The 14,684-nt window shown below is 38.2% G+C and overlaps 1 protein-coding gene across 1 annotated transcript; it reads left to right on the top strand.

The window, feature by feature from the left end:
• Positions 1-5,220: 5,220 nt before the first annotated feature.
• LOC306854197 (TPA-induced transmembrane protein-like) lies at positions 5,221-11,490 on the top strand. Its single transcript, XM_079392020.1, has 8 exons — positions 5,221-5,581; positions 6,397-6,477; positions 6,822-6,896; positions 7,025-7,148; positions 7,613-7,755; positions 10,589-10,659; positions 10,807-10,976; positions 11,227-11,490. Exons 1-8 carry the CDS (start codon positions 5,504-5,506, stop codon positions 11,232-11,234), a joined length of 750 nt encoding a protein of 249 aa, XP_079248146.1. The 5' UTR covers positions 5,221-5,503; the 3' UTR covers positions 11,235-11,490.
• The last annotated feature ends 3,194 nt before the right edge of the window (positions 11,491-14,684 follow it).

Raw genomic sequence — 14,684 nt, 5'->3', positions numbered from 1 at the left:
GGGCCAGTGGTCACTCAGCCATATATTTGCCAAACCTGGCCCAGTTGTGTTATAAGATAACTGGGCCACATTAGCAACATTATATGTGGGCCACTTTTGGCTCACATCCAGATGAGCCAGTGGTCACTGAGCCATATATTTGCCAAACCTGGCCCAGATGTGTTATAAGATAACTGGGCCACATTTTCAATATTATATGTGGGCCACTTTTGGCTCACATCCTGATGGGCCAGTGGTCACTCAGCCATATATTTGCCAAACCTGGCCCAGATGTGTTATAAGATAATTGGGCCACATTTTCAACATTATATGTGGGCCACTTTTGGTTCACATCCTGATGAGCCAGTGGTCACTCAGCCATATCTTTGCCAAACCTGGCCCAGATGTGTTCTAAGATAACTGGGCCACATTTGCAACATTATATGTGGGCCACTTTTGGCTCACATCCAGGTGAGCCAGTGGTCACTGAGCCATATCTTTGCCAAACCTGGCCCAGATGTGTTATAAGATAACTGGGCCACATTTGCAACATTATACGTGGGCCACTTTTGGCTCACATCCAGGTGAGCCAGTGGTCACTGAGCCATATCTTTGCCAAACCTGGCCCAGATGTGTTATAAGATAACTGGGCCACATTTGCAACATTATATGTGGGCCACTTTTGGCTCACATCCAGATGAGCCAGTGGTCACTGAGCCATATCTTTGCCAAACCTGGCCCAGATGTGTTTTAAGATAACTGGGCCACATTTTCAACATTATATGTGGGCCATTTTTGGCTCACATCCAGATGAGCCAGTGGTCACTGAGCCATATATTTGCCAAACCTGTCCCAGATGTGTTATAAGATAACTGGGCCACATTAGCAACATTATATGTGGGCCACTTTTGGCTCACATCCAGATGAGCCAGTTGGTCACTGTGCCATATCTTTGCCAAACCTGGCCCAGATGTGTTATAAGATAACTGGGCCACATTTGCAACATTATATGTGGGCCTCTTTTGGTTCACATCCAGATGAGCCAGTGCCACTGTGCCATATATTTGCCAAACCTGGCAAAGATATGTTTTAAGATAACTGGGCCACATTTGCGACATTATATGTGGGCCACTTTTGGCTCACATCCAGATGAGCCAGTATTCACTGAGCCATATCTTTGCCAAACCTGGCCCAGATATGTTATAAGATAACTGGGCCACATTTTCAGGATTATATGTGGGCCACTTTTGGCTCACATCGAGGTGAGCCAGTGCCACTGTGCCATATCTTTGCCAAACCGGGCCCAGATATGTTTTGAGATAACTGGGCCACATTTTCAGGATTATATGTGGGCCACTTTTGGCTCACATCCAGATGAGCCAGTGCCACTGTGCCATATCTTTGCCCAACCTGGCCCAGATATGTTTTAAGATAATTGGGCCACATTTGCTGAAACATATGTGGGCCATATTTGGTTTACATCCAGATTAGTCATTGTCAATTGTGCCACGTTTTTGCCATAGGTGGCCCACATTTGGTTTGTCATATTTGGGCCATGTTTATTATCTATCATATGGGCCACTTTAGGCTCAGATTCAGATTACACATTGTCATGAGTGCCGCATCTTTGCCTAAAATGGCCCAGATGTGATTTACATTTTTTGGGCCATATTTGCCATTTTACATGTGGGCCACTTCAGGCTCAGACACATTTGGTGCGGGCCATAAGAAGGCCACCAGTGCCGCATCAATACCTGAAGTGGCCCACATCCGTCTGCTATCCATAATTCTTTTCGGCAGAGCGTAATGGCGGACGAAGCGAGCGGTAGCGGAGTGGGAGAGGAGTTTCTCTGACAAAACAAGCTAAAGTTTATGCTTCGGCTCAATGAATTTGTAGGAGAAATTAGTAGAATACTTAAAAACAAATAAAAATATGCTATAATGGCTTACCTGGATGTGACTGTCTTGTAGTCTGATATAAAAAACTCTCCGACAACGAGCAAAGAAAGTATTTAATTTATTTAATTGCTTTATTTCTTCCAAAAGAATTAAAATTAGGAGAATAACTCTTTGTTTGTCCATTTTCACACTTCTTGCTTGGCGCTGTCACGGTTGCTAGGCGACAGGATATGAGTAACGGGTAAGGGAGGGAACTGAAAGAAGGGTAGGCTGTCCAAATTCACAAACACCGACTTCCGGGTTTTGCGGACGTCGGAGGATCCCTCCTCCTTCAACCGGGTAGGAAGGATCCTAAGGAGGATGCAGACCCTGAATTTGGACACAGCCGTAGTTTTCAAATGAGTCTGAAGGACCTGATTAGTTGGATCAGGTGTGTTTAATTAGGGTTGAAGCTAAGCTCTGCAGGGCTCCGGCCCACTAGGAATTGAGTTTGACACCCCTGCCTTGACCCACTTAATCCCACTGGTCACAATAGTGACTGTAAAAAAGGTTTTCATTTATAAAGCTCTAAATACCTTACTGACTGATGTTTTAGTGCACTTCCTGTAAATATGGAAAAAATAAAGGGTCTCAATTAAAAATATGCAGTTTCACATGATTAGTGCAAATTGTCACATGACCAGAGCAGTTTATTTCCTGTTTGCACCTTGAGAAGATGATGGCTGCATCAAAGCTCCAAAACGAAAGGCTAGTAAAGTATGGTAACATAAAGATATAACAAAGATATTTGGTACACATTTTCATTAAGCTGTCTAGTATTAAAAGGATCCCTGGGTATTAAGACTTGTATGGCTTAATATAGCGTAAATGATGTCTCTTACTGAAATATGTAGTAGAAAACCCATTAAAGATTTATGTTATTTAAAAAAATCACATAGTTTTATACATATTTTGGACTATGGGGGAGCGCCATTATTCTGATGACATAAAATGGTTGCACTCGGTGAGCTATCTGATGCTATTTTTACCACAACACGTCTCGTAATAGACAACTTGGAAAATAAAATACTGATATGATGACCACAGCTACTTAAAGAGCTTACAGGTGGTGATGGATATATGCATAGGTTTAAACCAAATGATGTACCATGGATTTTTCCCCACAAGGAGCCTAAACGTCCCAGATCTCGAGGGAAATCTGCGCTGAGAAACTCCTCTAGCGGCCACGCATCATGATTAGCATCGGCATGTTTACATCCTAATAGATGGCATCTAGCGTTTCTTGTCTCAGCCTTTTTTAAGCTCTTTCAGTAGCTGTGGTCTACTAAGAGACTCAAAGGCATCAGGGTTAAAGTGGAGAGAAAAAAGAATCAGGGCCCGTATCCCTAAAGAATTTTTGTGCAAAAAGTGGCTCCTAGTGGCCAAATTCTAAGAAAATTCTCAGAGTCATGACGTTTTCTTAGAATTTCCCCTAAAAGTGACACGAAAATCCCAGTTAATATAAAAGCTATTCCTCAAGATTCCTAGCGCTTAAAAGGGCTCCTAAGGCGAGATCTGCTAAGAGCAGGGAAGAGGACTTTTAGTGGCTTAGGAGTTCCCCTAAGCAGCTGCACAAAATGGCCAACAGAGGAGGCAGGAGAGATGTCCTGCAAACACTGGATGACAGGGAATTCTTGAGACGCTACAGATTGGATCGTGCAGGAATCATGTTTGTGGTGGATCTCCTTAGAGATGCAATTACTACTTCATTAAGGACAGCCCCTTGGCCATCTTGTTTTCAATGGGGTACATATGGGAGTGAAAGTACAAAATATGCCAGCTAGGATATTAATATGAGCAAATAAGACACAAATCATTATTTGAACAGGGTGTAATGAGCTTAAGTTTTCACATATTTTAGATTCTAATGTTAGGCTATAACCCCTACAGCTTACTATTCATTTTCCAGATATTTTCTTGAATGTGAAATATTATTTACAATTACAGTCTGCATAAGATTAGAGTGTATAATTATGTTTATTGATTTGAGGGTACATCCTTTGCTCATTATCACCAAAAGTTCATTTTCATCAAACTTGTAGGATCAACCAATCACGGCTTTTGAAATGATGACTCATACCTAGCAACGGGGTCAACCACACCTCCTCACTAAGATAGGATTTTCCATCCATTCCTTGCTCAGAGTTCACTGAAAATGTTCTGGAATCACTTCTAAGCTAAAACTCCTGGCAAGGAATTTTTAGGTTAAGTTAGGAGCTCTCTGAGAGGATTCTCAGAATCTTTATGGATACAGGCCCTGGTCTTTAGGAAGTTTTATTCGTCCACAGGCATCTTCCCATTCTTTTCTCCTTTTCTTATTGCTAGGAAAGCAGTGAAGTCTTAGTCTTACATTGCTTCTCTTGTTGCCCTTGGACTGAAAATTACAATCAAAAGCCACACAATGTGGTATCGTATCAGTATTTTATTTTCTGAGTTGTGTATTCTGAGTTGTGCTGCGGTAAAAAGAGCCAGTAGCTCACTGAGTGCCACCATTTGACGCACATAAAATAGTGGCAAAAGCGATAGTCCAAAAGCGATGTCGATTTTTTAAAATAACATACATTTTCAGGGGTTTTCTACTACATATTTAAATAAGAGATAGAGTGATAGTGACCGGTGGGATAACACTTAGGTATACAATATAAATCCAATTGCAGTTGTTAGTGAAAATTGAAATGAAATGTTGCAATGACAAAATATTGCACTAAATAAAAAATTCAAATGTTACAAAACATTTACAATATTGCAGTTGTAATAGCCTACTGGTAGCACTAATATCAAAATTTGATGTTATATTTGACAAAAAAGTTAAAATTTTGAAATGCGTTGATGGTTGTATTATTTTTGTCTTTTATCTCAGTGTTCCTATCAATGTTGTATAAGTTTTTTTTATGCATAATAGTAACCCTAGAATGTGATCAAAGAGTTTAAAATAGCTGGGCTAAGATATATAGCAATTTTTATGACTGCAGAAATATGTTAATTCAGTACACATTATCCAACTAGTCCGATCATAAAACACAATTTTTCTCACCCCCCCCCCCACCCCCCCTCCAAAAAAAATAAAATAATAAATATATATATATATATATATTTTTTTTCTCCAAAAATCATTATTTCAAAGGGTTACTAATGATATATCATTTGGATATTTTTGTCTGAGAAAAAAAAATGGGGATTCAATTTGGGGTTAATGTAGGCTACGACCTCAACCTCACAGTAAAAAGCACATGCTTTCCCAAATACCCTGAATCCAGTGATATAGATGCTTCATTTTATTAGCCTTCAGACAGCACATTACTCGCAGTTCCTGTCAGCAGCGCTTTACAACTGTGTGCTTAACTTCAGTTTCGCTTCACTGTTGTACACAAACACTACTTACTGAAATACGAGACGCCTTTTAACACTTAAATTTCGCCTGTATAATTTTCAGCCGGACTGAGGAGAAACCTGGAATCAACTTATGTATTCTTTACTTGCTAAATGTAACATTCGGGAACACGGCATTGTTCTCTAGCCGCAACGCAAACCCGGTGAGACCGTCTCAGTTCCGGGTCTTCTGCAGGTTGGGATAGTGACTGGAAGAATGAGCGACGCGCTGGAGTTGAAGCCCATTCAAGTTGTCTGTGACAACAACAACGTCTCGAGTGACCAAACTATTGAGGTACATTTTCAGAAATGTGTCTTTAATTCATTCTAATCTAGTTTTCAGATCATTGACAAGTTTGATAACTCATGATGTTTGTGCAAGCCCTACTAAGACAACGCTACAGTTTTACCCTGAGGGACTTGCATTGTTGTTTCGGTTTGATCGTAAGATCTATGGAAAAACTTTTATTTTTACTTTTTAATCCCGTACAAAAGCTATCCAGGTGATACCTTAATGCTTAACTAAATATATGCCTTACGTAAATGATTACAATATTCATAATTATTTACATTGTAAATTACAAGGTAGCAAGGTGACCTTTTATTTTAAACCCTGTATTTCATCTAGTTATGTGGTTCTTTTGAAAATTCCTCTAAGCCAACAAACCAGTGTTTCCCAAAAGCAACTATGGTCGCAAGTTCTGTTGTTCCCAATAGAGTTCAATGGAACTTGGTTTTGAGAACAAAGACTAGGAAACTGTCTTAGGCTGGTTTGAGATGTTGTTTTTTTGTTGTTGTTGTTGTGATGTTGGTATGATTCTCAAAAATGTGAGATTTTTAGGATATTTGTTATTATTGATGAACACACATGTGTGTGTTTGTATAAATATATAAGTTGTACAACATTTTACGTGATGGTTAAACCATGTTTTTCAAAACATATTAAAAAAGACTAAATTATACTTTTTAAAGCACACTTGGCACATTTATTATTACTCTTTTGTTATTGGCTGTTGTCTAAAAATATATTTTCCATACTGCAACTGCACAGAGCAACGTTTTTCTCTTAATGTATGTGTATGTTGTATAAATGGTCTCAAATGCTCACAGGTGATTCCAGGGAATGGTGCTTGCTCAGGCCACGTCAGTTCAGAGAGAAATGAAGTGTCCCCTCTGCTTTCAACAACACTGGTATATGCCTCTTACTCTTAACTTTTGATTGGCTGAAGAAATTAATTGATTGTTTTGAGCCAAAGCAAAACCATTTTGACATACATGCAACTACATAATCTGCTCCTTCCATTTAGTCTCACTCTGAAACCTGATATTTAATGATTCAAATAATAAATATGCAAACCTGGTTGAGCGATAAAGAAATTGTCTAAATAACCTACATACAGACATTGGTTTCACTTATTGTTATTCAAGTAAACTCCACTTTATTTGTGTGCCACCTTGTACTGTTTGCAGAATTTTAAGCAGCAAACTGATCCTTTAGTTTAGTTTGACCTGTCAGTCTGGATTTGTGATTTCAGGTCGCTGAGAACAATAGGGAACAGCACTTCCATGTGGATGGATGCGACGATACTGACTCTCCAAGTCAACCCAAGGTAAATCTGAAAAGCAACAAGCCAAGCAAAGATATCTACTGTAATTTAAACAGCTCTCTGTATCCAGACTTGGCTTTGAATATCACTATGGTACAATAAGAAAAACGTGTTCCTCTGTTTGTTTGCAGTGGCAGAGGGTCAGGAAAGAACTAAATGAGGTGGTGGTGTGGAAACTCAAGCTATGGACAGTCATACTTATCATCTTTATTGCCATTGCTCTGGTTATTGGGATCTCAATCGTTGTGTGCGCAGGTACCAATGCTCCATTCAGATTCTTTGCCTAGTGTGAATGCTATTGACAAAAATATCAACAAACAAATTGAAGTAGAAATTAAGTAATTCTGTTATTCAAAAGTTGACATAAAAACTACCTTATATGCATTTTAAATGTTTGTACGACTAATTTTTATGTGAGTGTTGATTTATTAAATACATTTATTAAATATATTAATTAATTGATTATTAATTAACATTTATTTTTGGTTTTGGTTTTTGGCCAATTGCATCCTGAATTCTTAGCTGACACCAGTCATATCTGGCTTGGTCGTCTGACACTGATGTTTAAAGTTATGAGATCATAGAAGCGTTCCTCTACATTCCCAAAATGTCAGCTGTTTCCAAGATGACTGAACCACAACATATGTTTCTTACGCAATTCCTGGGTAAGATTCTGATTATTATTTTATTTTTGTTGTGCAACCCTTTGTGTTTTAAAGTCGGTCATGACGATGAGGATGAAAAATATGTCAAATCATCATTTGTGGTGGCACGCTTCTTCAGAGGGAATTTCACTCTGGACGCTAACAGTTTCACTTCAGACACTCAGGATGAAGACACTATGAGAGAGCTGAAACAGCAGGTAAAAACAAGAATGATCTGATGATTATTATAGACACGTGTAAACAGTATTTAAGAAATCAAGAATCTCTTCACAGTTTTACATAAGCCATGTTTTAACATTATTCTGCTGAAAATTGAAGCAAATCGGGTAAAAAAATAAAGTGTTTTATTTTGTAAAATAAGTCTCTGATGTCCCCAGAGTGTGTATTTGAAATTTTAGGTCAAAATACCCCACAGATAATTTTTTATAACTTGTTAAAACGCACCATGTTTGTTTGTCCCTTTAAATGCAAATGAGCTGGTGCTCCCGGCCCCCTTTTTAGAAGAGGGTGTAGCTTAAATTTCTCATGCTCTGTCAATACCGGTGCTGGTCTTTGCAAATAAACACCCCACTATTATTACAAGTCTGTTATCTTTACAGAAAACATACTCATTTTAAAAGTCAGTCATCTGATTCCTGTGCATACTAAATGAGCATTTATGAATTATATTGATGGGGAGCACAGAGCGCAAAATATAATGACATAGCTGGTCTCATGGTGTCTTTACACGCTATCACAAACTTTATAAGTCCTACTTGTGATTATGAGCTCGACAAATTCAAGCGGTTGACTTCACATTGCTTTCATTACTACCACATTCCTATTTATGATCATTGTGCTAGCTTGTGAAGGTAGCACCAGTAAAAACAGGCAGAGATAATGGTAGCTTTAGCAACATTAGCCTTACAGAATGCCAAGAAGCTATTTCTGAAAGGCAGTTTCGAAAACAAAATATGACGTGTGATACTTACTTTGTCTGGAGCTGACATTCATGCATAAAGCATTGGTATTGCTCCCTAAACATATGGGGACTTAATAGATTTTCTTCCAGGATATTCGAAAATGAAATTTAACCACTCCTACTCGGTGCATCCCAAAACACAACACTAACGCCCCTTTAGCGCTGACATTGTATATCTCCATCAGCTACAGCAAGAAAATAGTAATGGCGGATTGCTGCTTCTCACTCAGGGTTGTGTTTATGCTAATAGGGCAGAGAGCATTATAAATGGGCGGGACTTTTTCCCTAAAATGATTTGTACTTGGGGAGAATCTGAATCTGTCTGTTTGGAGAAACTGTTTATAATTTATTAATTATTATAAAAATACGTGGGTAGATTTGTACCATTATAGGCTGATTGTTTTCACACACTGGGCCACACAACTGTGTTCAAACACCTTATAAAAGTGATTTTTGCATAATAGGTACCCTTTAAATATTTTTTAAAATGACACACTTCCTGCTGCCAGTTGGTGGCACTATAACTTTGCCTCTTTCAACGAACAAACTGATGAAGTTTATCAAAATCAGTCAATGTAAGCTGAAGTTACAACACACTTTCTTTTCTCCTTCTTTCACCATAAATTTGTTGCCTCACCACGTCCAAACCAAACCAGATCATGTTGACCGTGTTTGGAAAAAAAAAAAGATAATAATTTGCAGTCCTTAAAAAAAGAATAGGTCCCTATTATCCTAAACTATACTACAAATTTACAGTCTCGATCACTTTAATGGTAATTTTACACAGACTGGTTTAAGCATGTTTTTTGGCTGTACTTCTGGGATAGTTTACATTTAAACAGGAAATTACTTGCCCCTAGACTTCTACTGAAAGTGCAGACATTACTATACTGTCAAAATAATGACATGAATACATTTTTTCAAACAGAGTGACGAGTATATTGGCAATACCAAAAGACAGACAGCATACTTGTACTGAACCCAGAACATTATATTAACAGTATACCTAAAGTGGATTTTTTAATGAACTGTATCTTTTAAAAACAGCAGTTTTTGAAATGATTACTTTTTATTGCACAATAGACTGTTACAACTAATAACTAACATTCAAAACCCTTGAATCATTGTGATTAAGGACATTTGTCTTAAAGTAATAGTTCACCCAAATATGAAAATTCACTCATGTTGTGAGTTATTTACCCGTTTGTCATTCCAAACATGTATGACTTTCTTTATTTCATGGAAAAGAGTCAAAAGAACAATGCTTTCATTGGACATCATCACTGTTTAGAGCTATTGCACAAATCAAGAGTTTCTGTAAAAAACCCACGATTTGTGATTCACAGAAGAAAATAAGTCAAAGAGGTTTGGTACTTCTTGGTGAGGGTGAGTAAATGAGAAAATGTTCATTTGTGGGTGAACTGAGTGGGATGCGCCACGACTTGCACTTCTGCTTCAACAGTGGCAGTGTTTTGTTTCCTCTCTCTCTCTCTCCCTCAGTGCTGTTCCTTGGGGGCACAGCACTGCATATTTGAGATGATTTGTTTATCTAACACATCTGTTTTAACAGAGTTCAGTAGTACACAGACTCAAGTAGGTGTGATAGATGAGCTAGACATCCAGGAGTAGAGTGGAAAAACACTGCTCTGCTGCTTTTTTTTTTTTTTTTCTGCTAGGTACATGTATACATGCAGGGCAGTCGTGGCCTAATGGATAGAGAGTTGGACTTGTAACCCGAAGGTCGTGGGTTTGAGTCTCAGGTCTGGCAGGGATTGTAGGTGGGGGAGTGAATACCCAACACTCTCTCCACCCTCAATACCACGACTGAGGTGAGACCCTTGAGCAAGGCACCGAACCCCAACTGCTCCCCGGGCAATGCAGCATTGGTTGCCCACTGCTCCCGGTGTATGTTCACTACTGTGTGTACACTTGGATGGGTTAAATGCAGAGCACAAATTCCGAGTATGGGTCACCATACTTGGCCACACACCACTTCCCTTTTCCCCTTTATGTATGATTAATCAGTCACTCTATGTCTGTCTCTCCCATGCAACATGATGAACCGTCAGCTGACAGGAGTCTACAGTTCTTCTCCTGCATTGGAGCGGTACTTCTCCAATGTCACCATAAACAACTTCATGTGAGTCAATTTCACACTCCACTGTTACATTTTACGCTGCTTTTTTTTAAGCCTTGTCCACATATTTTGCGACCCAGATAAGCACATCTCATTTATATCAAGTTAAAGTTGACCGAAATGACCTTTTAATGCTGTGTTTCAAAACAGGGACACTACAGCCCAGTTTAAGCTAGAGTTCATGATGCCTTTAGAACACGAGGAGTTGATACGCTACACTTTGAGTCTAAAGATGGTTAAAAATGTGCTGCTCCAACACTTGTATGATCGAGACATTGGAGACCCTTTCTATATCATACCAACACCACTCCACATGGAAGGTGAGGAGAATTTTTTATTTTTTTTAAACAAACTAAGAATAGTAAATTATGATTAAGTCGTCAAAACAATCACAACAATCACTGTTGATAATAAACAGTACAAGAATGGAAATATAAAATGTAAAAACTGATATATTTGTAGCAGTATACAAATCTTTGCATGCAAAACTGCCAAATATAAAATACATCTGTTTTTGTTTTATTAGTAGAACTAACTGTGATTTTCTTGTTTTTTTGATTGCTTTTTCAGCTGGGTAGATAAGCAAAACATGAACGATAAGATGGATGTTTTAAATTCAACCACTGGTACCTTCATCAGAAAACAGCATTCAAAACATCACATTATTTAATTTGACTGCCCTCTGCAATCTTTAACAGATCTCTTAATAATAATAATAATCCACCAGTAATAATTAACTCTTTATGGGTTCACTTCAAAATAAGTCAGTGTTCATACAGTATGTTTTACACACTTTATATAAAAATAACTTTTTTTTAGATATTTAACACTTTCAAAACACTTAATACACAGTAGAGTAAAACTGTTTTTTTTTTTTTTTTTTTTTTTTTTGCATTATTATTATTATTATTATTATTATTATTTTAGAATAGATAGATGTATCCCACTGTTTAGGAATATGGAGGTTTACATTTGTCACAATATGAGTCGCAAAAGATTATCGAAACACAGAATATGGAAGTTCCCAACCTGTTCAGTTGTTATGATGTTCCATGTTGCTCCAGGATGAATTTCTATAATAATAATGTGTACTGTACATTTATTGATCTCTATTGATTGAATATTGGACATTTTGTTTAATCGCTGTGGAGCAATTCTTTGTGTGTGTGTGTGACATTTTTTAAATGCTTCTTTTAAATAAAACTCTGTGCTATAAAAAGTGCTATAATGAAAGTATTTGGTTACACTTTATTTTGATAGTCCACTTTGCCAACTGAAAAGTATGAACATGAAAAATATGAGCATGTAAAGCACTCAATATTTAGTTGGGGCTCCTTCGGCCTGGATTACTGCAGCAATGCGGCGTGGCATGGCGTCGATCAGTCTGTGGCACTGCTCAGGTGTTATGAGAGCCCATGTTGCTCTGATAGTGGCCTTCAGCTCTTCTGAATTCTTGGGTCTGGCGTATTGCATCTTCCTCTTCACAATACCCCATAGGTTTTCTATGGGGTTAAGGTCAGGCGAGTTTGCTGGCCAATCAAGAACAGGGATACCATGGTCCTTAAACCAGGTATTGGTAGCTTTGGCAGTGTGTGCAGGTGCCAAGTCCTGTTGGAAAATGAAATCTGCATCTCCATAAAGTTGGTCAGCAGCAGGAAGTATGAAGTGCTCTAAAACTTCCTGGTAGACGGCTGCGTTGACCTTGGAACTCAGAAAACACAATGGACCAACACCAGCAGATGACATGGCACCCCAAACCATCAATGACTGTGGAAACTTTACACTGGACCTCAAGCAACGTGCATTATGTGCCTCTCCTCTCTTCCTCTAGACTCTGGGACCTTGATTTCCAAAGGAAATGCAAAATTTACTTTCATCAGAGAACATAACTTTGGACCACTCAGCAGCAGTCCAGTCAAGACGCTTCTGATGCTGTCTCTTGTTCAAGAGTGGCTTGACACAAGGAATGCGACAGCTGAAACCCATGTCTTGCATACGTCTGTGCGTGGTGGTTCTTGAAGCACTGACTCCAGCTGCAGTCCACTCTTTGTGAATCTCCCCCACATTTTTGAATGGGTTTTGTTTCACAATCCTCTCCAGGGTGCGGTTATCCTTATTGCTTGTACACTTTTTTCTACCACATCTTGTCCTTCCCTTCGCCTCTCTATTAATGTGCTTGGACACAGAGCTCTGTGAACAGCCAGCCTCTTTAGCAATGACCTTTTGTGTCTTGCCCTCCTTGTGCAAGGTGTCAATAGTCATCTTTTGGACAACTGTCAAGTCAGCAGTCTTCCCCATGATTGTGTAGCCTACAGAACTAGACGGATTCGCCGTCCACACGAAAACATGAAACCGGCGTTTTCAAATTTATCCACCCTGGGACCCGGTTTCAAAAATGATCGGTTTCACTCTTCGAAAACGCCGGTTTCGTGTGGACGAAACGCCTATACGGTAAAAAATGTATGCGTATACAGAGAAACCCGTCTTCGTGTGGACGGGGCCTGAGAGACCATTTAAAGGCTTATGCAGGTGTTTTGAGTTAATTAGCTGATTAGAGTGTGGCACCAGGAGTCTTCAATATTGAACATTTTCACAATATTTTCTGAGATACTGAATTTGGGACTTTCATTAGTTGGCAGTTATAATCGTCAAAATTAAAGGGAATAAAATTTTGAAATATATCAGTCTGTGTGTAATGAATGAATCTAATATACAGGTTTCACTTTTTGAATGGAATTACTGAAATAAATGAACTTTTTCATGATATTCTAATTTTATGACCAGCACCTGTACATGCTCTTATTTGGCTTTTGTTATTGTTGCGTATTTATCCTATCTGTCTGTCTGTCTGTCTATCTGAGGCTCATAAAAATCATTATAAAAAATAGCAAAGGCAAAATTGTATATTTAGGAATGGATAACTGTGTTAGGAGGGAAAACCAGCAAGAAATTCTTATCTTGAATGTATCAGTAATCCGCAGTAATTTCTTTCACATTCTCTTAAATTTTCACCTTCTCCTAAACGTTTTAAAAGTCTAATACACATAGTAAAATAATTACATTTTCACTATCTCATATCACTGTTATTTCAGCAAGTGTATTAAATTATGGAAATCTGACGACTTAAATGAAAAGAACAGTCCCACAAAGAGATTACTGTGCTTCCATTCTCTCTTGATTGTTACTGTGACGTCTTTGTAGCAGCTCCTTATACATCATCAGCTAATCCTGAAACAACTGGCCTGACATCTAAATACTGAGAGTCCTACTGTATAAGACACAGACAATAACATATTTAGTATTAGACAGTAAACAGCTGTAAACAACTTTTCCTTCATCACTTACACAGATACTATAAGAGTTAGAATATTATTATGTATGTGTGTGTGTGTATACTTGTTTATACTACATTGTAGGGACCAAATGTCCCCACAAGGATGGTACAACCTGACATTTTTGACATTGTGGGGACCAGCCTGTGGTCCCCACGAGGGGAAAACAAATTATTAAAAACAGTAAATGATATTTAACTGAAATTGTAATAATGCAAACAGGTTTTCATGTACAGTGGTGTGAAAAAGTGTTGGCCCCCTTCCTGAATTTTAATTGTTTTGCACGTTTGTCACACTTTAATGTTTCAGATAATCAAACAAATTTAAATATTAATCAAAGATAACACAAGTAAACGCAACATGCAGTTTTTAAATGAAGGGTTTTTTTATGAAGGGAAAATAAAATCCAAACCCACATGGCCCTGTGTGAAAAAGTGCCCCCCCTCCCCTATTAAAACATAACTGTGGTTTATCACACCTGAGTTCAGTTTATCTAGCCACACCCAGGCCTGATTACTGCCACACCTGTTCGCAATCAAGTAATCACTTAAATAGGACCTGCCTGACAAAGTGAAGTAGACCAAAAGATCCTCAAAAGCTACACATCATGTTGAGATCCAAAGAAATTCAGGTACAAATGAGAAAAAAAAGGAATTGAGATCTATCAGTCTGGAAAAGTTTATAAAGTAATTTCTA

The sequence above is a fragment of the Barbus barbus genome (genome assembly GCF_936440315.1).
Source record: "Barbus barbus genome assembly, chromosome: 34".
NCBI classification, from domain to species: Eukaryota; Metazoa; Chordata; class Actinopteri; order Cypriniformes; family Cyprinidae; genus Barbus; species Barbus barbus.
This window is presented reverse-complemented; position numbering and strand designations above follow the sequence as displayed.